The sequence below is a fragment of the Triturus cristatus genome, chromosome 3_2, assembly GCF_964204655.1.
Source record: "Triturus cristatus chromosome 3_2, aTriCri1.1, whole genome shotgun sequence".
NCBI classification, from domain to species: Eukaryota; Metazoa; Chordata; class Amphibia; order Caudata; family Salamandridae; genus Triturus; species Triturus cristatus.
Genome location: NC_140584.1, coordinates 184,437,867 through 184,463,525, shown reverse-complemented (window position 1 = coordinate 184,463,525; position 25,659 = coordinate 184,437,867). Strand labels below are relative to the sequence as shown.

At 43.8% G+C, this 25,659-nt stretch overlaps 1 protein-coding gene across 2 annotated transcripts in view; it reads left to right on the top strand.

Moving 5' to 3' along the window:
- The window catches only part of CCDC93 (CCC complex scaffolding subunit CCDC93), a 1,072,960-nt gene that overhangs the window by 415,323 nt on the left and 631,978 nt on the right, over positions 1 to 25,659 (top strand). Inside the window, exon 13 of one of the 2 annotated variants that reach the window (XM_085647464.1) lies at positions 63 to 2,832. The exons of the other annotated variant lie outside the window; for it this stretch is intronic. Within the exon in view, the coding sequence (XP_085503590.1) occupies positions 63 to 545 (483 nt within the window). The 3' untranslated portion in view covers positions 546 to 2,832. Of the gene's footprint in view, positions 1 to 62; positions 2,833 to 25,659 lie in introns of those variants that run through there. 2 annotated transcript variants of the gene reach the window in all.

Below are 25,659 nucleotides of genomic sequence, written 5' to 3'. Positions count from 1 at the left end.
ATCCAATGTTGATCGATTACTTGCATGATTTGACCACTAAACTACGGTTAATTCACCAACAGGTCTTTGAAGCTCTACCAGCGCAGACAGAGGGTCCTGGACACCAGCTTCGGCCAGGAGATTGGGTGGTTACCCGAAACTTTGGTCGAAAGCGTAATTTGGAGCCAAGATTCGTCGGACCCCACCAAGTCTTGTTGACAACGAGGACAGCGGTTCGACTGGCGGGCCGGAAAAATTGGGTTCATGCCAGCCACACAAAGAAGGTACCGATCCCCTTACCAACCGACTGTTGGGTGAGAACTGGGATTTCGGCCGCAGAAAGTGAGACTCCTTTGCGCTTTGTGCCATTTAGCGACGCTCACCCTGTGGAGGAGGATTCGTCATTGTCAGATCCACAGGTGGAGTCATTAGTAGCAGAGAACCCAAGGTCCGACTCGTCATCTGTTTCATTGAACACTGTTGCGCCATCTGAACAATTGTTCGTAGAGCAAACTCGACCTGGAAGAAGTCGATACTTTCTTCGTTCAAGGACTAATAGAAATTAACAGTATAGTGGTTTTTAACGTCACGAATATTATGAACAATTACATCCTTTCTTTCTGAGTTTTTGTGCTTTCCACTGCTAAGAGACTTGTAATAAATTTGAACGTTTCAAGGAAACCTCGCCATCCGGGTCACCGTAGGGCCGTGCGGGTACTTCTTTCTGTTTAGCAGGTTTCTGACGTTAGGTTGGTTACTTTTGTCGATCTCTGGGAACTCCTGGGGATTGATAATCGCTACTCAGAACGAAGTGCGTCAAGTACGTCACGGACGGTTTGTAGAGGATGGCATTCTCTAAGCTAGTGGACGAAGAAAGGGTGTCAGCGCAGAGATCAGAGTTGTGGAGGGTTGTACAAACAAAATGTTTTCTGTTTCAGGTGTTTCTATTGTTTCTAACTGTATCTATGTTATTGGTGGGTGGAGTATATTTCGGAGTATCGTTGTTCTTGCCTTCTGCTTCACCTACCTCTGCTTTTAACCTAAGTTCCCTCACCACTGTTTCCCCACATTCCTTTCATCCTTTGCCTCAACATGAGCAGGTTAGACGTGCGGAATTCATGAATAATTCCTTTATTCAACTCCTACATCAGCATCAGTTGGTGGTGAATACTACCAATTGTTGGGTGTGTGGGTTAATGCCACACACTATGGATAGGGGTATTCCGTATTTGGTCCTTCCATACAGCTCCCAGGGTTCAGCTCGAGCATTCCAAACTATGTTTCGCAGTGCACTAGATTCCTACCCCAGTCGAGAGCCACGGTCTGTCAACTCTGGTCCTGGGCCGTACCACAAGCCTTTGGCGATAGCCATAGCAGATCTGGATAGAGATGTTATTGATGCATCACTCATTCCAGATGAAGAAGTGCAGGCCTATAAGGATCTGAGCGAGACTGAGTATAGTACGTCAGTGGGTGATAGGCAACTTAAGAGCTCGTCCCCAATATGGATTGTACCGCACCTTGGAAATTTCTGTTTGCAGGGTTTGGGTCGAAATCCGAGAGCACAACTTGGGAACAGTGCTTGCACTGAAACGTACGTCCTACCGATGCTCTCCTCCCCTGTTTTTCTGACTGCTAAGGGCACCTATTTTGTGTGTTATGAACGCGCATATACATGGTTACCCCGCGATTTTTCGGGTACCTGTTATATTGCGAATCTTTTGCCTCCAACCTTCACAGTTGCTTCGGACTACCACAAAACTAGAGTCATGAGAGGCGTTATTAGCAAAGAGGATACTGCTGGTCAAGAAGCAGGAGACTTCTTTAAGGGTTTCTTGCCGTTTTGGGGACCTATGGTTAATAGTAGGAACCTAAGACAGTTGACCCGTGTGGTAGAGTCGACTGCTAATATTACTGCAAATGCCCTTGGTAATCTAACAGCTGAACTACAGGCGGATAGACTCATGACGCTGCAGAACCGCATGGTTCTAGACGTTGTTCTTGCAGATAGAGGGGGCGTGTGTAAAATTATCCATTCGAGTTGTTGCATTTTTATTCCTGACAATGCTCCAACTGTTTATCAAGCCATCTCGAAGTTGCACAAGATTTCCGAGTCCATACACGTGGACGAAGGTAATTGGACGCTCCTAGGATGGTTTTGGGGCTTGATGTCAACCTGGGGTTGGAAGATTCTAATGATCATAGGGGCTGTTGTAGCGTTTCTGTTCACGTGTTGTCTTTGTGTGCAGTGTGGTCCTGCCTTATGTGGCCTATGCGCTGCGACGTGTATAAGGCGGCCATCTGTTACCAAGGAGACATTGATGAATAGAATGATGTTCCAGCAGCATCTGAACGATCTGATGAATATTGATATAGATTCCGATTTTGACTAGTGCTTGCCTACATGAGGGCAAAAGGAGCGTCTGAGGTTCCGTGTGAGACGGGACGGCACTTTTTGAATGGTGACGAATATGGATGAGTCTGGTATCTATGAACCGCAAATGACGAGTATAGTGGGTGTACGAAGTTTCGCTATGCAGCCACATATGGTTCGCCTCATTTTTGGGTTCGTTCATCCGAGCCCTCGGGTTCCATTTTAGATACAGCGTCCATTTTGTTTCTTGCCCTCAGGTAGCCAGCGAACGGGCTTCTTGTCCGCTTCGTGACCCTGGAACTCTCAAGCTTACACGAAGGACACGTGTTCCTTTGAGGTGACTTTTATGATGAGGGGAATAGCGCGACTAAGGCAGATGGCCCCGCTCGAGGCTCATCCTGCCGCGCCGGTCTATTGTTTTAGCCACGCATACATTAGACACGAGGTCTTTGACCCTCTATCGAGTTTCCTTTATTGCCCCCAACACTCTTTTCTAACCTGTTGTGCATCCTTGTCCTTTCCTTACATCTGTTTTCCGTCCTTCCTCTTAATGCGTTTATGGTTAGGATGGAATGTGTTTATCACGGAGGGGATATGTTTTTACAGTTGGGAACCGGCAAGACTGTTGTAATTATGTTCCGGCCTCTTGAAACATGAATGCGACCCTTTTTCAGTTTATTGTGGGAACTGAGTTGTAACCTTTGTTCATCATACTGTGCTATGGCCGAAACCTGTATAAAAGGAGCGACCCACTTCTACGACTTTGAAGCAGTCTCCGAGAACCTACACGTTGTGTACTTCTTGTGATCTCTGTATCCCTGCAGTAAATAAACGCTGATCTCTGACGTCGCTGGAAGTGTCCCGTGTCTCTGTGTTTGGTACGCCAGAACAGGTAACCCACGAAGGTTTCAGGTGTTGTCCCCTGGCACCGCTGGGTCTTAAGAATAACCCAGTCCTTCACTGTCTCGCGATGGGTTGCCCTCTGCATCGAAATTTCCTACACTCTGGCCAAAAAAGCAGCCTCCTGAAGGCTTAAGGGCTCATTCCGCATGAGCTAAGGCTACTGGCACAGCGTGGAAATGTGGAGTTCCAGTCCCCGACATTTGTCCGGCAGCAGCATGGGCATTCCTGCTCACGCTTTCCACCTGCACAGTCAAGTCCTGCGGGACTTCCTGGTCTAAACCTGTCTGCAGTCCCTCCGTCTGGCATGACATTGCTTGGTTATTAATTCAAAGGTAAGGAATCTGCGGCTAGATGTCTCTATCATATGGCCAAGTTACTTGCCCTCAGTAATGTCTTATCTGGTAGAGACATGATGTAGCCGCAGATTTCCTTTTGAACCACCCTCCCTCCCCGCACTACGGACAGATTTTTAGGGTCCGGGCGTTCCCTTTCAGGGCCCAAGTTGTTTGAAACACCCAACTGTCAGTGCTCATCATTGATATGCGCTTCTGACATAGAAAGGCATGGAAAGTAACGGATATCAGTGCACTGATGGGGTGCCAATATTGGTGATGCGGATTTCACAAAGACGCAGACGACGTCACACTGAGCCAACCTACGCCACTTACTGGCAAGCACGGGTATTGCTTGAAGAAACATCTTCCAGGTCAAGTCCAACACCTGGTAAATTCAAAGGTAATTAAGCTGCGGCTAGATCATGTCTCAGGTGTTAACGAAGATAAGCAACGCATCCTTCATTACTAGCAGAATGCTATTAGAGTTTTGTACCTGGCTTTGCAGATAAGACCATTGGTATGCAGAAATTGTTAAAGATTTCACTGGCATCAAAGTTGTGAGAATGAATTTGTCAATTTAGAGAAAGAAGTAAGTGATGCTCCTTATATAAAACAAGTTGATATGCACTCAATATTTTGTAGTCATTGATGTGAGTGGATAGGATCTAGGTGCTGTGCTTATGTAACCAAGGAATGGAAAGAATGTTACTGTAGCCTTGACCGTGAAGGGTGCTGAATTCAAATAAATTGTGGTGGAAAAAGACGCTCTAACCGGATGGTAGTGCATCAACCATAATAGGCAACATGTTTGGGGTATGAGTTTTATCTGAAGAATGGATCACACGCCACTCCTAAATCTCTTTACTATTAAGGCAGCAGATAAGGCAACACACCATATTGCCCAATATTTATTTAGACTTAAGGAGTATGATTTTACTGCTAAGTTTGTCCCACTTGTCCAGAATATCACTGTGTACTTTTTATAATGGTTATCATTGGATGATGAGCGGAAGGGAGATGGTGAGGTGAGTGAGATGAGTGTGTTGGGGACGTTACACAGAGATGCATTTTCAAAGAGGAATGGGTAAAAGCCATGGATATAAGATGCTGTGAGGCATGGGAAAGTATGTAAAATCCCGTTGACCAAGGAATGATCAATAGTTCGATGAAGAGATGATGTTTTGGAATGTGGCTTTGGAGCTGACGTGATAGGTTAAAGGAGAAAGGAGGAGTTGGCACTACCAGTGGCATGGAGTAAGAGACTGTTACAGATAAAACATGATATCCATATTGGTATGAGCTCTATGAAGAGGCACATAAGAGACGATTTTTCCTGGCCTAGAATAAGGTTGCTGAGACAATGGTAAGGCACTGCATTGCATGTGTCTTGTATGATAAGCCTCGGAAGATAGTAATGCATTCTCCATGACAAGTTGCCCAAACTGAGAAGAGATGGGAGAAAATCAGTTTGGATATATCGGGTCTATTCTTCTCATTAAACTCGGGATCTTAGTATGCAGTTGTTTTAGTGGACTGTTTATCACACTCAGCAGAACTAGGATTTGTGAAAAACATAGACTCAAAAGTGGTTTATCAAGTTTCAGGAGGAACATTTTGTGAGAGAAGGCATCCCTGCGGAGATATTTAATTATAACCAAGTTGAGTTAATTATAACCAAGTTGAGGGTTTGCATCTAAGAACATTGCCATGTTATCATCAAAGCAGTAGGTTAGTAGAAAGATGGAGCAAGTTATTGAAGCAAGGTGTACAGTTGGCCTTATGTAAAGGGGAAAACTGGGAGCTGTAGTAGTAAAGAAGTTAGTGTGGTTGTATCACACCACCTCCCAATCTAGCAAACTGTAGAAGTCCATACAAATTGATGAGAGGCAGAATAGGATGCTCACTGGTAGAGTGTTGAGGAATCAGCCAGAAACCACTCAGCAAGAAGTAAATAATTTTACACAGTTAAATTGGGTCACAAGGTGAAGAAAGGACGGTCTTCACACGCAAAACCTCTGTTTACTGAGGGCTGGATGGAGTTGTTAGATGGAAATGTTTGGACCAGGAGAAAAATCGTGAATGTTCCAGAATGCATGCTGGAGAAGATTGAGGGGAGTCTAATATGCGAAGGAAAGAGTGGAAATAAATCAGAGGTTTCAGTTTCATAGCTCTGATCAATAGTTATGAAAACACTGTTTTGATTGGATGATTTGTGCCATTAAAAAAAATATATATATTTTTATTGCTTTTAACAAACAACTCCCATAGATGGTACAGAGCATGAAGCAAAAGGCACAAAGAGACAGTGGCATTTGTCAAAATGGCAGAAGAACAGTATGGCAACAATGCACAAAAACATAATACAAGAGCATGTTTAAGCATGTCAATACCCGAGCGCCTCATCCCGTGTATGAGCTGTGCATGTCGAGGTCACGGGAGTGTATGACTGTGTATTTTTGAAAGTTTCATTCAGGAGGAAAAGAAAAAGGATGACATTGTTAAATTTAGTAATTTTAGAATTTATGTTAATAGAAAACAACTTCTGTAAAATGGGGTCATGGTGCGATGTGGGTGAATGCCTTCATAGAACTTGTGGGGGTTCTAATGAGGAGATTCCATCTGCAGCAGTTACTGCTTGGTCCTTTCTGCATAAGCTGCATGTTTTGTGGGAATTAGTTAATCCTTATCCAAAGATGTGTGTCTGATGTCTTAACACCCTACTACAGTTCATGCTTAGCATGTGCCTCTTGAGCCTCATCCTCATGTAGGCCAGTTAATTCAATTCTCGCCCCCTGTGGTGGTGATCTCCCTTTAGTAAAGTATGAGGAAAAGTAAAAACAAAATGTTTAAACATGAAGAAAATTAGTAAGAAAAACATTTTTGTTAAATATTAATGTAAATTAACTTTAGATATTTATTTTAAGTGTAAAATAAAATGTAATACAGCATCATTAACTTAATTTTAATATGAAATGCAATTATTTTTAATATATTAAAGCAACTGAAAATTATTTTTCTGAAGTCTACATTAAAACAAAACCCACCTAAAGTAAAAAAAAATTTTTTTTATTATGTATTAAAAAGTATTAAAAGTGAAGTATAGAATTGAACAGATTGTAATTATACTGTAATATAACTAACTAATAAAAACTAACAGCATATTTTAAAAGGTTATGAGAATATTTCAGTATAAAGAAATACATGTTTTATTATTAGGTTATTTCTTTAACATCAAATAAAAATGATTTAATTAGGTCAAAGAGTTTCATTTAATGTCACATTATTTCCTATGAGGTTTTACTTCAATTATTTTCTATGGAAGGGTGTTGCAGGACCTGTAGTTAGCCATTTATGAAGCTGTATTTAATCCAACTCTAAGGTGGAGTACATTTACTATCGTTTGGGTCAGCTTTAGCTGTACTAATCTTGGGAGTGCATTTTGTAAATAGCAGCGGGCTTACTCTTATACAGGTGGCTACAAGTCCTTCTCTAAATCCGTCCCAAACATTACCTAAACCCTTCCTTAATCCTCCCTAAACCTCCTTCAATGTAGTAGTAGGCTGGTAAGAAATATAGTTGGTGATCTCTAGTATTGCACTGACATAAGGTAAAGTACACTTCTTCTGTATTAAGCATATGGGATTACCTGTAAGTATTTGGTTCTGGTCCAACCTACCTAGGTCCATGCTACATTTGTGATGAGAAACACCACGAGTCGCCTGCTGCGGACTGATCAAGTGTCTTAACTAATGGGAGGCAATTCATGAATCCATTCGGTGCTAGAGAACTTAGGGCATACCTGCAGAAATGTATGAGACCTTAGAGTAATGTCATCAATTTTTCTATTTCAAAAGAAACACAGACTCTGATGTCAGATAATCACTCCGTGCTTGGCCTTGCAGCCCACATTAATCAATTAGTTTGAGAAATCATTTTTATGGTAATAGTAAATGACAGCAAACTTTGTTCGTGTCAGAGGATGGCCTTTTTATTTTTTAAAGAATGTATTTATCTTTATTTGATGAGTTTCTCGAGTACATAATATAAACTTGTGCCATAAACAATGGGAAAGAAGACATCCCGCCCAATCCTGTGAAAAAGTCAGGAAGTTCTCCAAGAGACATGGAACAATGATAACCGAGACAGTACACTCAGTAGTTACAACGTTTAAGCCTCCCACCCACACGTCCACGTAATTCTCACTAAGCACTGATTTATCCCCATCTTTCAGATCCTGAACCATCATTTTTGTGTCTCCCTTCATTCTCCTCGAAGCCCTTCAGGACCTCCCAGAAGGTGGTCAAGTCCTCTGCATGTTCGTCTGTCTTACACCGGCGAAGCCGGACTTCCTCTGCCACCTTCCATTCCTTAACATCCCTAAACCATCCCTGTTTGTTGGGACCCACCGCGTCATCCACGTAATAGCCACACATCTTTTAGCAAGCAAGAAGGCCAGTTACATAAACTTCCACTGCATTTTTCCACCCTTGCGCTGTTTGATAGTCCCCAACAGACATGTGGTAGGTTCCAACTCGAGTGCTACCCCCTCAATATGTTGCAATCTTTGGCCCACAAGTTCCCAAAAGGCATACACCAGAGGGCAGTACCAAGCCAGGTGGAGAAAGGTTCCTGGGCTGAGCTGACAGCTATGGCAGCTGTCCGATTTAGCAGGATCTAAGCGGTGTAAGAACACCAGAGTGATGTATGTACGATGTATGCAGGATAGCCGGTTTTAAAGCGAATCTCTGTGCTTGGAGGGTAGTGCAAACGTGGTGAAGAGATTTTAAAATCAATACTTGCTTTCACAGCTGCGTGAGACAAGTGGAGTCCCTCATCCAAACCAGCTGCCTCATTTACAAAGCCTTCTCGACCATCTCCCCCTCTTATCTTGCACACAAGCTCACCATCACTGGTGGCTCTCGGCACTCCCACACCCAGGTCACCATCAGACTGCAGACTAAGAAATCTAGAAAAGAGAAAACAAGGCAGCATGCCTTTTCATCTATGTACCCAGGATCTGAAACAACATCTCCATGTCCATCAGCACCGCCACAGTTTTGCTGCAATGTAGGAAAGAGTCAAAGACAAACCTGTTTAAAGAACATTGCATCGCAGTTTCTTAACCATCTATATTCCAGCTTCCTCTCCTATTATGCACATCTTTGACCAAGTACAGCACTTCGCTGCCTTGTGGCTAGGTTTGCGCAATAGAAATGCTACATACATATATAAACAAGGCATTTGAAGCCCAATTAGATTGTGTATACATATTGTTGCACAGTTTCAGGATATGCATTTTATCTTTTTTAGGTCTCGCCTGCGTTAGACTGCGCAGACATGCGCAGTCTCGCTGGCGAGATTTAATGATTTGAAGAGATTTCTCTAGTGGGCTTTAAGCCTCGCCCCTCTTTTCCATTGGCTGGTGTCACCGTTTATGCTAAACGGTGGCCAGCCATTGGAAAAGAGCGTCTAGTGACGTACACTTTTCTCTTTTAGAGCCGTCCCAGTTGGACTGGCTCGCTTGCTTTACGTTTGCAGTAAAGCCTTTTCTTATCTTTATGGGGCCATGTGTTTCAAACACATGGCCCCATAAATGGGGTGGGGGCTCGTCTCTTGTTAGTCTTTCTAATGTTCTATTTCACATTAGAGTGCTTAAAGTCAGCCTCCTGACAAGGGAGGTAAGGTAATGCCGTCTTTCGTAAACAATTATTTAGCTTGAAAGATTACGCTGTGTTTGGCGTTGAAGGATTTCAATTTGCGTGGGCGTGGTTAGGTCAAAGCATGAATGGGCTCGTAGCTGGGACATACTTAGTTTGCCGTGCCCCACCCCACCCGCAAAACCCTTTTCACACACTTGCAGTTTAACATGGACGAGTTCTTTTCTACACTTAACATGGCTGCATATGCCTTTATGCGGTCTAGTGCTGAATACGAACATGCCACTAAATAGTATACAGTGGCGTCACAAAGGGGAACCCTTCACAGCCAATGGGAAGGTGCGCAGCGCGTTAGACTGTTCTGAAAACGCCGGCTGCACGCTTTCCTGCTCCCTTTCCTTCCGAGGCGGCGTGTTGGAGGCCGCGCATTGCTCCGTTCCAAAAGACCAGCCCGGAACCCTCCCGATTTAGCCATGTCTGCCGTGAAAGCTCTCAACCCTAAGGCTGAGGTAGCTCGGGCGCAGGCAGCTATGGCCGTTAACATCAGCGTGGCCCGTGGGCGGCAGGACGTGCTGCGGACCAACCTGGGCCCGAAAGGGACCATGAAGATGTGAGGGCTGATTGCGAAAGATTATAGTGAGGGGACTAATATTCGGAGCGCTATGGTACCAAGTGTGGGGTGGTTTTGTGCCGATCACTGCGCATGGCGTTGTCAGACTCGGAAGTTCATGGTACTTGTTGCAGCCGAGAAGACAGGCTTAAGAACGAAATAACGCTTACAAACTATAGTGTAAATGAAGTGTGTAAAAACACTAATGTGCAGCTTTGAGAACCCACCAGTTGGAGGCATCGTGTTTTGTGTATGTGGGAGCCATAGAAATAACGGCCGAAGTGGACTAGCTTCGTCGAAGACGGACGTGAAGGTCAGGGAAATAGAAGAAGGACTTCAATTGTAGCGTATGCCTGTTATTGTGCCTGGAAAGCTTGGAAGTTGATGGAGTGCAGTACTTGACAAGAATTTCAGTGAGTGAAACCGACTTGTAGATGGGTTGCGTTTCCCACACAGAACATTTAGAAAATAATGGGTTCACGTGAAACCACAGTTCAGAGCAGTATGTAGCAGTCACATATCAGGGCATCATCATGATGGTCCTTTGATATGTCCAGCACCAAAAGAGGGAGAACTCCTGTTGCCAATCGATCTAGCCTCTCTAAGAAAGTAGCGAGGGGGATTCCCACTTTGTTTATACAATAAACATCTATTCAGTGCCAAGACACCCTTGGGTGAATGTGCGCTTTACAAATACACGTTTTATTTAAAAGGACACTCTCCCACCAGTAATACTCGTGCCATGCGTCATCCTGTGGTCCTTAAGCACAATGCTTTGTGTATCTGGGGTGGGGTCTACGCTGTTAGTAGCATAGATCTTTGTTCGTATTAGCGTGGGACCTAGGTCTAAAATTGTCTGCAGATGTCCGTATCTTGACATGTATTTAAGGAACCCTTGGCAAGCTTAAAAACACAAACTGGGATCAGTGGTAGGGTGACCAGACGTCCCCGTTTTCCCAGGACGGTCCCCGTTTTTGGGGCAGTGTCCCCGTGTCCCGACACTTTTCTCCAAGTGACTCAAATGTCCCTGTTTTCAAACAGTGTCCCCGTTAAACACAGAAATGTCCCTGTTTTTCATTGTTCCGGTTGAGCATGCGCGCGCATGCTCTCTTTGCACTGTTTACGGCATGTGTCGTCACTGAGGTGAGCGCTGTAGCAAGAAGGGAAATCCTTTGAAGAGAGACATTTTACACGCAGCGCCACCTACGTCATCGTGCCAGCCAAAGTTTCTACTTTGGATAAAACAATATTTCTTCATCCTGTAGCTTGTATTCATAGTCATACAAACTTTTCAGTAGCCCTTATGCATACCGTGCAAGGATTAATGCATTGCTCATTGCATGTTTTATTCATAACCAATTGATGCATGCTTTGTGTTCTCCATATCAAAGCTATGACTTGACCTTTTGACTGACCTTTCAGATCACGGCAAACTGTTTAGCTGGAAAGGACTTAAAGGAGCCGGGTTAACGCCTGTGGGAGAGGCGAGCAGCGCTGCTCGAGCTTTTTGCTCAGGTCTTCACACTATTGCACTATGAGATGATACCAATGGCTAGAGTGCACTATACATACCCCAGTAAGGTAACATGACATCTCAGCAGTGACTACGCAAATGTGGGAGGACAGTGTGGTCGGCCAACCTTTGCCACCCTTAAGACCCTAAGGCAGTAATACCTGGAGAGAAGGTTTTTTTTGTACATTGGTCCATGGCTGCCATTTGGCAATTTAGCATTCCGCAGTTTACCTCCAATGCTTTTCTGTCATGAGCAACTAAGCAACATTGGTGAGTTGTACTTTACGTGGTGCTGACGCAGCAGCTATAGAAATGAACATTGATAAAGCTAGTAAATCTGGCGTTTGCTAGCCTGTGATGTTTTATTGATTTTTAGCAAATATATGCTATTGTCCTTAAAAGTGTAAATGTAATAAAAAGTACTGATGCTGCTGTGTGAAGGAGAGGGTTGCCAATAAAAGACCACAGATTTGTTGTCTGTAATGCTTCATCTCGGTCTGTGGAGGGAGCTGTAATTGTAGTCCTTTTTCTATGTCTATGACAGCTGTCAAATAGTCCTACTTTTATGTCGATTGTTACTGCAAACCGTAGTCCTACTTCTATGTCTATGACCTGTCCCCGTTTTTTGTTTTGAGAATCTGGTCACCCTAATCAGTGGGGTTTCAGTGCACTCCTACATCAAGGTATCTGTATCTGTCAGCCTTGAGAAGTCTCAAAAAAAGCTCGAACGGCTTTCTTCAGGACCAGGTTTATAAACCTAAACAAACATATTATGCCTGCACAATACTTGCGACCCTCACGTGTGAGTAGTGTGCTTCACAAATTCCTTCGTGATTGATTTGAGTTCATTCATCAGTGAGCATTACTCATGCTATAGTTTATGCGTTCCTTACAAACCGTTACATTAACAAGGAACTTGCTCATCGAGGTATGTGTAAAAATAATGGGAAACTTAATTACTACTAGAATTTCTTTAAACTATATTTTAGTGGGCATTCAGCATTGTACTCATTTATAAAGGTGAGAACACACGTTCGTGTCCATGCAGTATTACTCGAACACGGAAAAAGGGCAACACGCAATGCGGCCATGCTGGGGTAAGAATGATAAAATACACAGAATAGTGTTATACACAATTTTTGGCCATGACCTACATCCATCTATTGTCGAACCATACTTTCATGTAGTGACTGATGCTCCAATAAGTCTTGGAGGTGGTGGACCCTATTTTCACACTGGAGAAAATACGGACATAATATTTGCCCATTGTGGGTTTGTCAATATATTTTTTCTTTTTCATATTGTGTGTAGTAGAACCATATTTGGCGTAGCAAATACAACCAATCTCTCACCCCTTCCCTACTTACTCAAGGAGTTCTCGTCCGCGAGGACCCAAGTATGTCCTCAAGTCCTGCATCTTGTTGGCTTCCGTCGCGAGGGCGCTTGCGAAGCATCTACCGGGTCGCGGGGTGCGTCAGCGAACCTGCTGACATCACTCACTGCACGAAATCCCGATTAGCGAGTGTATTGTGTAGTTTGTGTGATGTTTTTTAAAAAAGCAGACTAAATTCTGTGCTCGTAATTGGTGTGAAATTCCTATGCATTCTACCTGAAGAACTGACAACTGCTAATTTTCTCATCTAATGTTTGAAAATAGGACCGCATGTCACTGTTTTTGTGAGTGATCAGGTGGTCGATTCCTAGTCCTTCTAGCCAGGGCTGCAGGAGGGCCAAATTATACGACATGGTTGAATGATTTATGCAGCAAGAAAAAACAAACTATGCTTCGAGATGCAGCCCCATCCCGTTCCTGCCTGCATGTTGTTGCAGGTGAAAAGCAGACAACGTGCAGGCGCTGCTGAAAGTGTCCCGGTGTTTGGAAATAACACCGGGACGAGTTCAGCACATTATTCAGTGGGGATGGACGGTGTTAACCCTGTTAAACAAGCATTGCAAATGCAACAGGCCACGCCTTTTAATAAGTTAAAGCCATTTGCTTTGCTCTATAATACCATTAGCAAAGCAAATGGCTTTAACTTAATAAAAGGTGAGGCCTATTGCATTTTCAATGCTTGTTTTTTTAAAAATCCAGAAATAATTAATATGCAGACTATAGACTAATTAGGACACAGGCAACCTCAGGGGGAACCCAATTTGTATTTTCACTCAATGCATTTATTGAAGTCTAATGCAAGAAGAGCTCATAGTCAATATTTAGCAGAAGGCCCGCCACGCTTGGTTCCTTTTTTTGATTGCTCTGAATTTTTTTAAAAAGAAAGGAGGTTTTCTGAGTCCAATGCAATTCCCTGTTCACCGAAAAGCATTGGCACGCATCATACACGTTGTGCTTCGCAAGCGACGCATCTCGTTAATTATGCTGCAGTTGAATTACGCTCTCAGTAGTAGAATTTTGAAAAGTCTCAAAGCCTGATATTAATTTCCCAGAGCAGTTGCTTGAAGGTTGCGTCAGTTTATCAAAGTCTTTCTTTCCCTTCTACAGTTTCAAGATGAAAAACTTTTACTAAATTAACGTTGTGCTTGTTATTTAACTTTTTCTATGCTCCGAGTGGCCAACTGGCCTTCAAAACAATGATTTCCAGTGCATGGATACTAAAAGGAACACTGTATCGAGAGTTCACGTGAGCTCTGCAAACGACCCACCTAAAATATTTAAATGCAGTAATATTGTTAAAGACAGAGCGATTCCCTTGGGCTCTTTTTCCTGTTCCTGTTCTTAAAACGAATTGACTCACCAGGAAGGCTCTTGCCCAAAGCTGTACACGCAGTACATAACATAACTTTTATTACAATTCCTTGGACTTTCCCGAACATGAATGTGGCAGCGCCACTGCGCCAGGCATCTCAAAAGAACTTGAAAAACATGCTTTTAACTTAACCCGTGGTCCTCTAGTCCGTGAAGCCTATTCGCGACTGCTTAGAAAATGAAATAATATTAACAGATTTACAAACTGCATATAAATGAAGAGAGGAAAAATACAATAAAACATTTTTAAAACTATCTGTAAATATGAAGGAAATTTAAATTACAGGATAAATATTAAATTGATATCCTCAGATTGGTTCTTGGGAGCAGTGCAAATGCATCAAATAGAGTATTGTTGGACTTGGCCCTTTTTGCAGGGTCATCCCTGAAATTCTTACCTTCCTCCTGTATTTTTTCTGACCTGTTGTTGGCTGTTCTATGACTCTGGGCACTTTACCACTGCTGATCAGTGCTAAAGTGCATATGCTCTCCCTAGTGTAAAATGTATATGTTGATTGGATTCAATGATTGGCTTATTTGGTTTACTGTCAGACCCCAGTAAAGTGCACCAGGCGTGCCCAGGGCTTGTAAATACAAATGCTGCTGGTGGGCTTGCAGCACTGGTTGTGCCAACCACAGAAGCGGCCTAGTAAAATGTGTCTAAGGTCTGCCATTGCAGAACCTGCATGCAGTCTGGTACTGTCATGCTGACTGGGCAAGTGCACCCACTTGCCAGTCCCTAAACCTTCCCTTAACTTCATATTAGTCACCCCTATGGTAGGCCCAAGGGCAGGGTGCATTGTAAGCATAAGGTAGGACAAGCCCTGATGTGTGTGGCATGTCCTAATAGTGAATTACAGCCATTTTTGTTTTTCACTATTGTAAGGCTACCTGTTCTCCATAGGCCAGAATGGGCTTTTAGAATTGTTACATTCTATGATCCTAACAGACCCAGGGAGCATGGTAGAAATTCGAGTTTAGTATGCCTGAACTCAGAGAAATAAAATACATCTTTTAGTAAAGTTTATTTTAATATTCTGTGCTTGCAAATGCCACTTTTAGAAAGCTGGTATTTGCTTGCCTAACCATTTCAGCCCGACTCTGCTAGGATGTGTATCTGCTGTCTGGTTTCTGTGAGTGACAGGGCTGGGGAATTCCAGGAGACAGGCTGGGGCAGCCCGGTGGTGAATAGAGAGATTTATATCCAGATGGGTGGGAGGAGTACACCTGGACTCTGAATAGGGCTGTGCTCTGCCACCACAATGCTAGCTCCACCTCCTGTGGAGCGGCTGATGTCTCTGCCCTGCACCCTGAATAGAAAGTCAGAGTCATGTCAACAAAGTGCTCAGGAACTGGTTTGGACTGGGCAAAGGCCCCTCTACCCCAGAGAAACAAAGGAATTAGGGGTATAAGTATTGGGACCCTGCTCCCAAGAAATTAGATCCTGCTTGACAAGAAGAACCTCTGCCTGAGGAGAAGGAACTGGGAAAGCTGTAAGGAGGAGTACTGTCCCTGACCTGGTGGATTGGCCTGCAGTGGTTGCCTTGCTGCTGAAGGAGAGGAGAAAGACTACAAAAGACTTTATTTCAACTTGTGCTTAAAAAGATCTCCAAGGGCCTGAGTAGAGCTGGCCTCCTGTTAAGAAGTCCCAGGAACAAAAGGACTTCACCCCCAGCTTCCCCCTGAACTCTGCTGTGTGAGTTCTGCCCCTCCTAGAGTGCTGGAACCAGTTTTGGGGCCTCTGGGGGCTGTGCTTGCTGTTGGGAAGCTGGCCAAGAAGAAAGAAATCAAAGATCTCCACTTTTTCACGCACAGCCGGCTTAGCAAGAAAATTTCCGTCGCACCGCTCGTTAGCGTGCAGAATTTTATCGCGGAGGACATCGTCGCAGAGCCTGCTGCCGCTGAGCCAGATCGGTGCTGGAAAAATCATCGCCCCGCTCGTTAGCGGATCGAATTTGATCGCTACCAGCCAAGATCCACGCTTCGCCTGTTAGAGGGAAGAATTCTATCGCTGCGAACTTCGCCGCAGAGCCTGCCGCTGCTGTGTGGAATCGTCGCAGAACAAGCCAAGATCATTGCACTGCTCGTTAGCGGGAGTAATTTTATCGCTGCGAAAATCGTCGCAGACTCAACCAAGATAACCGCTGGTGAAATTGTCGCCCCGCTCGTTAGCGGGCCGAATTTTGTCGAATTGTGCCTTTGCGAGTAAATTTCTACCGGATGAAGTGCCGCTAGGAACTTTTGATCGCATCATAAGGTACTGTGGGTTAAAACAGACGCTAAGGTGAATGATTTTGTCGCTAACCTAAGAACTCTTTCTAAAATCATATTCTTGAACTGTATGTCATTTTTGTCGTTATTTGGTCTTGTGCTAAGCCTTTATATAAAAGATCACTATTTTTGATATAAATCTGGTGTGGTGTCCATTTGTGATGTTGTTACTGTATGTGGTCACAAATGCTTAACCTATAACGCTCTGAGATAAGCCTTGTCTGCTCGCGCCAAGCTACCTAGAGGGTGAGCAGGGGTTATTTTAGGAGTGTAACCCCTTACCCTGACTAGAGGAGAGGGTCCCTGCTTGTCACAAGTACCTACCTGTGCCAACCAGAGAACCCCAATTCTAACAAGTATAGTGTGGATGATGAGTGGCTCAATTACATTTAGAAAAGCTCCAACCTTCTTATCAAAATAAAAAATAAAAAATCTTATATTTGTTTGGAAATTAAATAAAATGTTTCATCATTTATTTATTTATTTGTTTGATGAATGCTAGTTTCTGTGTTTTTTGTGTATTGTTTTGTGGTTCAAATCATCGAGAATGCTTATGCTAGTGTCCCTGAAGTCCAGTAATGACACAGAAGGGTCCTCTGATTCCAATAATTATTCGTTCAGGGTCCCCGGGTTCCAGTAATGATTAACTAGGGGCCCACAGAAGTTACAAGGTTAAGAACCACTGAGCTGGGTAATGGCTTGCCTCATTCTCTTTCAGAAATAATTTTTGTATATCAACAATGTGAAGAGACCCTTAGGGGCCTATTAGGATGGTGGGCGGAGCGGTGCTGGGACCGGCCGCCAGTGGTGCGGCGGTCCCGCACTGGCAATTAAGATACCACCGTGGCGGTGGCATCCTCTATTCCCAGCATTGTGGCGGGCGGTGCTCACAGCACCGCCCGCCACAATGCTGGGAATGCACGTCGTGACTTGGCATGCACAAGGTGACAGGCACCGCGCGGTGCCTGCCGCTTTGTCCATGCCAAGGTAGGGGGGTACCATAGGTCCCCCCCATGTGCCCCCCCAACATCCTGTGGGCCCGCAACGGGCCCCCAACTGAAGAAACCGCATGCCCGTTGCCGCCACGGAAAGGCTGCTTCCCACTGCCATCATGATATGGATGGCGGTGTCTAGCAGACACTGCCACCATATCAGGCCCCTTTTCCGCCCGGTCACCTGTGTGACCGGCGGAAAACCGGCAGACGGTCTTTCCGTCCTCCGGGGTCCCCCCCGCCATACTAATATGGCGGGGGGAAATGGCATGCGGGCGGAGGGGAATGTCAGGCGGATCGCCACTGCCATACGGGCGGTGGCGATCCGCCCGACATCCTAATAGACCCCTTAGTGCCAATGGTGGCATGTGTAAAATCAAAGCCTCTTCAATCTAAGGTTTCTGCATGAGTTAAGAAGTATTTCTTCCTTAAACACCAGTGGTGACAAAAATCATGTCCTGCATGTAATATTCTTCATTCACTGCAGCAGTACTGACTGCCAAGTTGTGATTCATGATTGCCACTGGTTGTGCCATCCCAACATTAAAAAATGGCAGCAAAAATACAAATTAATTTTGTCTTGATATAATGTGATGGCAGAAAAAAAATTCAATAGGGGAAAGAATGTTGTACGGTAGAAAAAAACATTTGGCCAGAGTATTTGTTCAGGTGATACATGCATGCTCTCCATTAATTGCACGCAGGCTACAAATTCCCTTTTGAAGAAAATAGCCTTATCAAGTGCAGTCACTGCTGTAGGAAAGTGATGGCTTCAAGCCTATTATTGTAGACTGACTGTAGCGGTATACAAACTGCAATTCGACCACTCAAAATAAACATTTTTGATGGATGAAAACCTCTCTTTTAGATACTAATAAGCTACCACTATCATGGCCTTATAGCCACAAGGCAGGGTGCATGGCATTTAAAAGTAGAGCATGTAGATATTTAATTTTAACATGTCCTTACAGTAACTCATCCACAAAAGCTATTTTCAATGGAGGATCGATGGCTGGCCTATAGAGAAACACTGGGAAGCAATGTTAAATACTAATACTGTATCTGGTGACTGGGACCAGCTAGAAAAATAACTGAACTATTTTTAATAGTTATTAGAAGTCTAGTTCAATGGAGAAGTCATATTTTTAGTAACTATTTAGGAAAAATACCTTTTACACAGTTACCTTTTCTCTTCCTCCAGTTGTAGAGACTACTTTGCCTTGGCTCTCCAGCTTTCCCAGCTAGTGATTAGCCTTAAATATCTGTGAAATGTCTCCCAGGAGCAAACAGTAGGCTGACTTGAATTGGGCAAAAATGACTCCTCTGGACCTGACAGAGTATGCAGGGTGAGGGCTGTGGGCATCGTTTTGGCATTACAGTGTTGAATCCTGTTGGACAGGTCTGTTGTCCCACATGTAAACCTTGGGGCACCCTTGAAAGGGAGAGAAACGGACACCAAGACAATTCTTGTGTGTCCACTGTCTGGTTGCTAGAGGGTCCTAGTTAGCATCTTTTGGCGGGTTTGTTGTGAGTACAGTGCTACTTCAAACTGGATTTTATTCTTAGAAGACACTAGGATTACCATAGTACACATTTAAAAAATGGATAGGGTTAGCCCAGGAAACTTTTCCCCCTTCAGTTAGGGTGTGCATTAGAGTCACACCACCCCCCTAGCTGGTTACAGCCATAAATGTGGCACCTCCAGGTTTCAATTCAGAGTACTTTCTTAATCTGCAGAAGATCAGAAGAGGACTGGAACTGCTGTCTGTGACCTGAAAGACCTGATGGACTGGACTGCTCCCTCTTGTACCCAGGGCAAAGAAGATGACTCCATGGGTCATTTGCCTGATCTGTGTGGATACAGGGAGACAGCAAGCTACAAGAGGCCTTTTCCTGGAAGAACCCAGCTAGCCAGTGGCAACTGGACCTGGACAGAACCCTGCGTGACACCCTGTGAGTCTCCTAGTGCCTCCCATGAGGACCAGGAGGGCTTTAGAAATATACTCCTCTGGTGGAATGGGTCTTAAAAGACTGAGGGCCGTGTTATGAGTTTGGCGGTCCTCCAGCGGCACCGGCAATACGACGTCAGGTGGAGGAACGCCAAAGCCATGGCGAGTCTGCCCGCCTGATTATGAGTTTAATCCTAGTTGGGCGGGTGCAGGAACAGGGGTGCAATTCCAGGGAAGCATCACATGTGCCCGCCTGAATGCCCCACAGAAGCGGCACGGGGGATGTGCCATGTTATGGTAATAAATCTTGATATATCGTGCTACTCATCCCCGGAGGGACATATCGTCGCTGGTGCGGTAGGTGCAGGTGGGAAAGTGGCAGTTAATATAGGCATGTTTTAAGGTGTTTTTTAAAAATCTGATGGACTAGGACAAGTGCGAATAAACAAAGGGAATTTGTTTCGGTGGAATGGGGCCAAATAAGAGAAGGCCTGGCCTCTGTATTTAGTGGTGCAAATATGTCTTGAATGTAGGAGAAGCTGGTTGCTTGATCATAGGTTCCTGCTTGGTACGTAAGGAGTGAGCCTGGATTGGAGGTTTTTAGGGCCTAATGGGGATTTATGAGTGAGGCAGAGCAGTTTGAAAAGGGCTCTCTTCCGAATAGGGAGCCAATATAGTGCTCTGAGTATGGGGGCTGACGAGGATCTTGGAGGCAGGTTGTTTATGAGTCGGGCAGCGCTGTTTTGAACAACCTGTAGTTTTGACAGCAGGGTATCGTTGGAAGCAAGGAGCAGGACATTGCCATAGTCAAGGCTGCTAATGACTAGAGCATGGGTGAGTGTTCTGCGTGAGCTCTGGGGAAGCCATCTGAAGGTTTTTTAGGTAGGCACATAATGCCAAAGCAAATTCTGCATGTAGAGGTGATCTGGTCTTGCATTGATAACTGATCATCTAAGATTTTACCTAGGTTTTTTGCTGTCCTAGTGGGTAGGGGAGCGAGGCCCAGCTCTATTTGCCACCAGTCATCTGTCCAAAAATTCTGTGCTTTGCCAAACCTTAGTATTTCTGTCTTGCCTTCATTAAGCTGTAGACAGTTACAAGACATCCAGATTACTATCTCCTTCATACATGTGGAGAATCTCAGTTAGAAATTTTCGATATCCTGCCTAAACGAAATGACTAGTTGGGTATCATCTGCATATGAAAATGTTTTGAACCCAAATAATTTTATTAGTTGGGCAAGGGGGGCTACATAGATATTAAAAGGTGTAGGGCTTAAGGAGGAGCCTTGAGTCCTGTTAGGTCCCCCTTAGTTGAATCTCTCTGGCACCTTTTTCATGGCGGGCTCACTGCCCTCAAAAGGGTGGTGAGATGGAAATTCAGAATATTCATGGTGGTGCTGCAGTGGCACAGCCAGCATATTCCTGACCTCTGCGCGACCGCCTCAGGGTTGTGGATCCCCAGTGGACGCAGCAGTCCTGTGGTGGTCCGACCACCCCAATCAAATGCTTCAGGTGGGCCTGCAGTGTGGCGGTGATCGGATCACCACCGCGAGTATGGCGGTCCTATGGATCGCCGTACTCGTACGGATCTACCTTGCAGAAGAACACAAAATGTATCTCACCCTCCATACCTATCCGCTCCATTTTCACAAAAGGCAGTTGTTCCTCGGGGTTTAGCAGTTCGCCTTCTCCTATTCAATGTATAACTGGCCCCACTTCTTGAGGTTACACGTTACTTTCAATGTACATATTGTAACTACACTGACACCCAGAAGACCCTTAAACTGGAAAGACAATCCGACCTCGAAACATCCGGACTTATAAAATGTCTACAAGCGGTTACAAAAGGGATGCTACAAAACAGGTATCTTCACATGTCGTATGGAAAACATATGACTCAATTACCATTTGGCGAATGGAGATTGGATCTCTTCTCACCACTTTAAGGGAAGTAAATAATTTAGGGAGTAAATAGGGTTTCTAAATTTCCATCTTTTAGCTTGAGTAGACGTGAGCAAGTAACCCTCTCCCTCCAGGCCCTACACTTGTTGATCTCTGCAGTAAGAAAATCGTTCAAAGCCCTCTGCGTTGCCCACTGAGCAATCTATACCACTGATTTTTGTTTACTCCATTACAAATGCAAACTCTATACTCAAAGGAGGAACCTTCGATCAGGAAAAGTACCACTACTAATTATCCCTTCTTACAAAAGAAACAGAATGGTGGAAATCATTTTCAGTACAAGTATGCCAACTATGGAGAATCTGCTGCCTCCTAGAATGTAGAAAAGCAATTAAAATGTGGCTCTTTGCCAAAACATGACTCAAGCCATGAAAGTCTATGTACTATCTTCATACAAATGCTTCAAAATGTCACAGGACAGGCTTGGAACCCATTGATCTAATAAGTCACACTGTCACTAGATCATGTGAACAATTATTGATGGCCTCCGATTTTGCCCCGCAACAATTAATGGACTAATCTGGCACTCTAATTGGGCCATATAGGTACATGCCATGTTATCCCATAGAGAGCAATACCAGTATGGTAAATTCTAGTATGCACAGATGGGCCCTTCTATCACACTCAAGTCAACGCTCACTTGTATTGTTTGAAACCTCATACCACACTTCTAGCCTATTTCCAAAGGTCATGCACACCATCCCACACCTCTCATGTAGGGCAGTCTACAACCAGTACACTTTCAATCCTGCATTAAAGAGTACCCTGGAACCCAAAGAGAAAACGCTGTAGTACTTCAATGTCCTCGGCAGGACTGTGAAGCTCTATATAAATTATTCATACGGCATAGGTACTTAGCAGTCGAAAAAGCATTTGACTACTCACAAGAGGCATGGAAAGCACTACAAAATACCAACACGGTGCAATGAAATACAAAACCTGCCCTATATATTGAGTAATAGCTACCATCAAGTTATTATAACGGTCTTGCTGCCTTAGTCTCTCGTATGGAGCCTTTATGTATTTTTCTGTTTTTGTAAGATAACCTTGACATTACTTTTTTAGTTGATACATTCAATACACTATAGTTCTGAACATGCAAGTGCCTTCGCCTATTGCAATAGTGATTAGCATTCACTGTTCAAGAGATTTGTGAAAGCAAAGGACAACGTCTAGAGATTATGGGTCATGGCCTATTCAAATTTTTAACACATATCTTTATTAATTAGAATAAAATTATATGTCATTAGGCACCTTAAGAGTGATGGAACTAATATGTTCCTTAGCAACTGCTATATTCCATCACGACTGTTCTGAATCATGCTGTGATGTGGGTCTTCATATAGAATCACAGACGTGCTTATACATGCATCCCTCTCTGCGTTCCATACTATTCTTCTGCAAATGTATTTATTCAGAGTTTGGCTGATGCAAGCAGGGGCGTAACACCAGGCTCCTGGAGCGCCTGCACCGCAGGAGGCCCCAAACTCTTCAGACTGCCGTCTTTCTGCACACGGCCAATGTCTATGCAATATGGGAGACTTGGGGCTCCTCATCATTTTGCGTTACGCAACTAGATGCAGATACCTACAAATAGCAGTGAATGGACTTTCTGCTGTATGTAGAGTACACAAAGATCCTATACCCTCTAAACTGGGTGACTATCACATCTGCTACCTTTCGGCAGATATCCCAGACCACCAAAATCTCAATAAGGCTCTTAGTGTTTGGTGAGAGACGGTTTGTGTCAAGTATGACACAATTCAACTATCTACATAGAATAAGATACTTCTCATTAGGCCATTTAGGCTATGGCTGCATATGGTATGGTCTCATTTAGTGATCTAGGCCCCTTCAATTGTCACAAGATTAACCTATCAAGTTCAAGACCCACTGCTTGATGTTGCACAAACCATTTTATATGTAACCAGCTTTATGCAGAGCACAGTGTCTCCTTTGCGACGGAGAATGAGTATGAATAAAGGGCTTCCCATTCTTTGACTCTCTGTGAACCAGGGAAACTTTGCCTGTGACTTAAATTTTTCAGGAGACAGAATTTACTGTGTTTGGAACAGAGCAAGGAGTGTTATTGATCACAGAGATTGAAAAATGCGGGCACAGGGAAGGGAGCCGAGCGAAACTGGTCACTGGGGGAGGTTGAATTAGGAATTAGCTTTCCCAGGAATAAAATCATCATCATCAATACTTCACCATGTTTGGAGAAGCTCCCAGCATCTTAGGAATTCATTTTACGTGTTCAAAAGGCAAACCATTGCTTTCATGGCTAGTCTTTTTGGAATTTGAAAAAATGTTGACCTCTTCTCCATGCTGCCATGGCATGTCAGGCCTGCACTGTGTGACTTTGTCAAAAGTATTTCCGCTTTGTGTGGAGAAGCACTTTTGGTGAAAATCTGATCCAAACACTTTGGGTCCGCCCAACTTTAATTGAGTCCCAAAATTTCTTGCCCTAAAAAGATCCATTCGTTTGACAAGTTTTGTATTAGTTAGCTCAAGTTGCCTACACTTAAAAGGTTACAGTGTTCTTGTTAATCCAGCCCTAATAGATAAGATACACTCATATTTTGGTCTGTCCCTTGAACAATATTTTAGAAGGACCCAAAATCTGTTAAGATCAGATAGATTACCCACCACTGTGGTGCTAGGTTCCTGGAAGGACCAGGGGCCTGCCTTGTGATCAACAGATATCTCCCTATTGTAATAAAGGAATCTGGACTCTAAATCGTATCCTGTTTTCCTGCAAATATCTTAGTTTACAACACGAAGCTTTATTCTATTTCTTTTATTAAATGGAAAGCTTACTCGTGGAGCGAAATCTGTGCACTTGTATTACCTCCTCCCCACAGCACCAGCCCTTAAATGAACATGCTTGTTACTGCATTTTTTTTCCATTTTTCAAAACCTTTTCAAATATTCATTATAATACATCTATTTACTCTTCATTGTGAGGCTTGTATTATGCATTGGTGTTTATTGAAATGGTTCTAGTACTCTCTTTTAATTGTATTTGTACTGCTTGTTGACCTCGGCAGAGGTCTAAATCAATACAATTGAATTGAGTCGTGCAGGGATAAACAGCTTTCTTGACAGCTATCACCATGGCAGGATGGTCAGCAATTTTCAAGTTGTCTTCGAGCTCTGCTGACCTCTGGTTCATTTGTAGTCTTGTACGCAGAGACCATGGGATTCTTTTCATTGATCTTAATTTAGAGTTATCCCTACTTTTCTTTTATCTAATACCTCCTTCCAACACAAGTTGTACATCCGCTGAAGTAGCAACCTGTACAGTCTCCATGTTTTATATATTTGTGTCTCCTGTGGAGGAATTAGGAGAGGCATCTAAGCACTAAAATTATGCTGGACAATATTTTGAGTTTCTTGATTTTATGCAATCCAGAGTCCTCCTCTTCCTAAAGGTATTTCTGCTTATTTCCTAAAGGTTAAATCAGTGTCAATGGCATTTCCAAAAGCACACTCAGCCAGGTAGTTTTACAGGACATCCATAGGTGTCAATCAATCAATCAGGATTTATAAAGCGCAGCAAATCACCCATGAGGGTCTCACGGCACTGTCTATGCGTATGAAGTGCTTATCAAATTATTTCTGCTTGAATACCTCACGTCTATCCTCCTTCCTGGCTCCTCTTTTTTCTCCTCTTTCTTCCCTGTTAATAATGAGGTGCACATTTTCAGTCTTAGTCAGTTTTCCTGTACTGAGAAGAGTGGGCCTATTCTGCATTTCAAATATAAAACAACAAAGAAAAAAACACTGCTGCATTTGCTGCGTTTCCTAGCAAGTCACACCACTCCTCTAAGGTAGGGGAGAGCTACTGGGTAAGCGACTTGCCATTTTGCTCTACAGAGGGAGCCCATCTGTGTCATGCTGTGTGGAGGAGCTTCTCATTGTTTGACGCCCTGGATTGACACAGAAAATGGGCAGTTCCCAAAGTGTACTCTCAGCATCAGAGTAGGGAAACATAGAGCCTTTGGATTCATAGATTTTCATAATAAAGACTTTGGGTAAGCCTATTACATCTGCGCTTCGCATAGTAAATGTAAATAGTAGCTTATATTTGTTAATTCCTGACGTGCCACGGAATTGCTTTGGCAAAAGAGTTTGTCATGTGAAGAGCAAGACATACAAGTCGAATGCTCCCCTTGCTTGGCCGTCACATCAGCATCAAAAATCGTAGGAAAATATTCTCCATCTCATTTATCATAAGATAAAATAGGCCAGCTAAACAGACATCCAGACTAGATGAGCTCTTGGACAGCACTGTCTGAACCCTAACAAACTTAAAACCTGCATCTCAAGCAAAACCTCTGGTAGA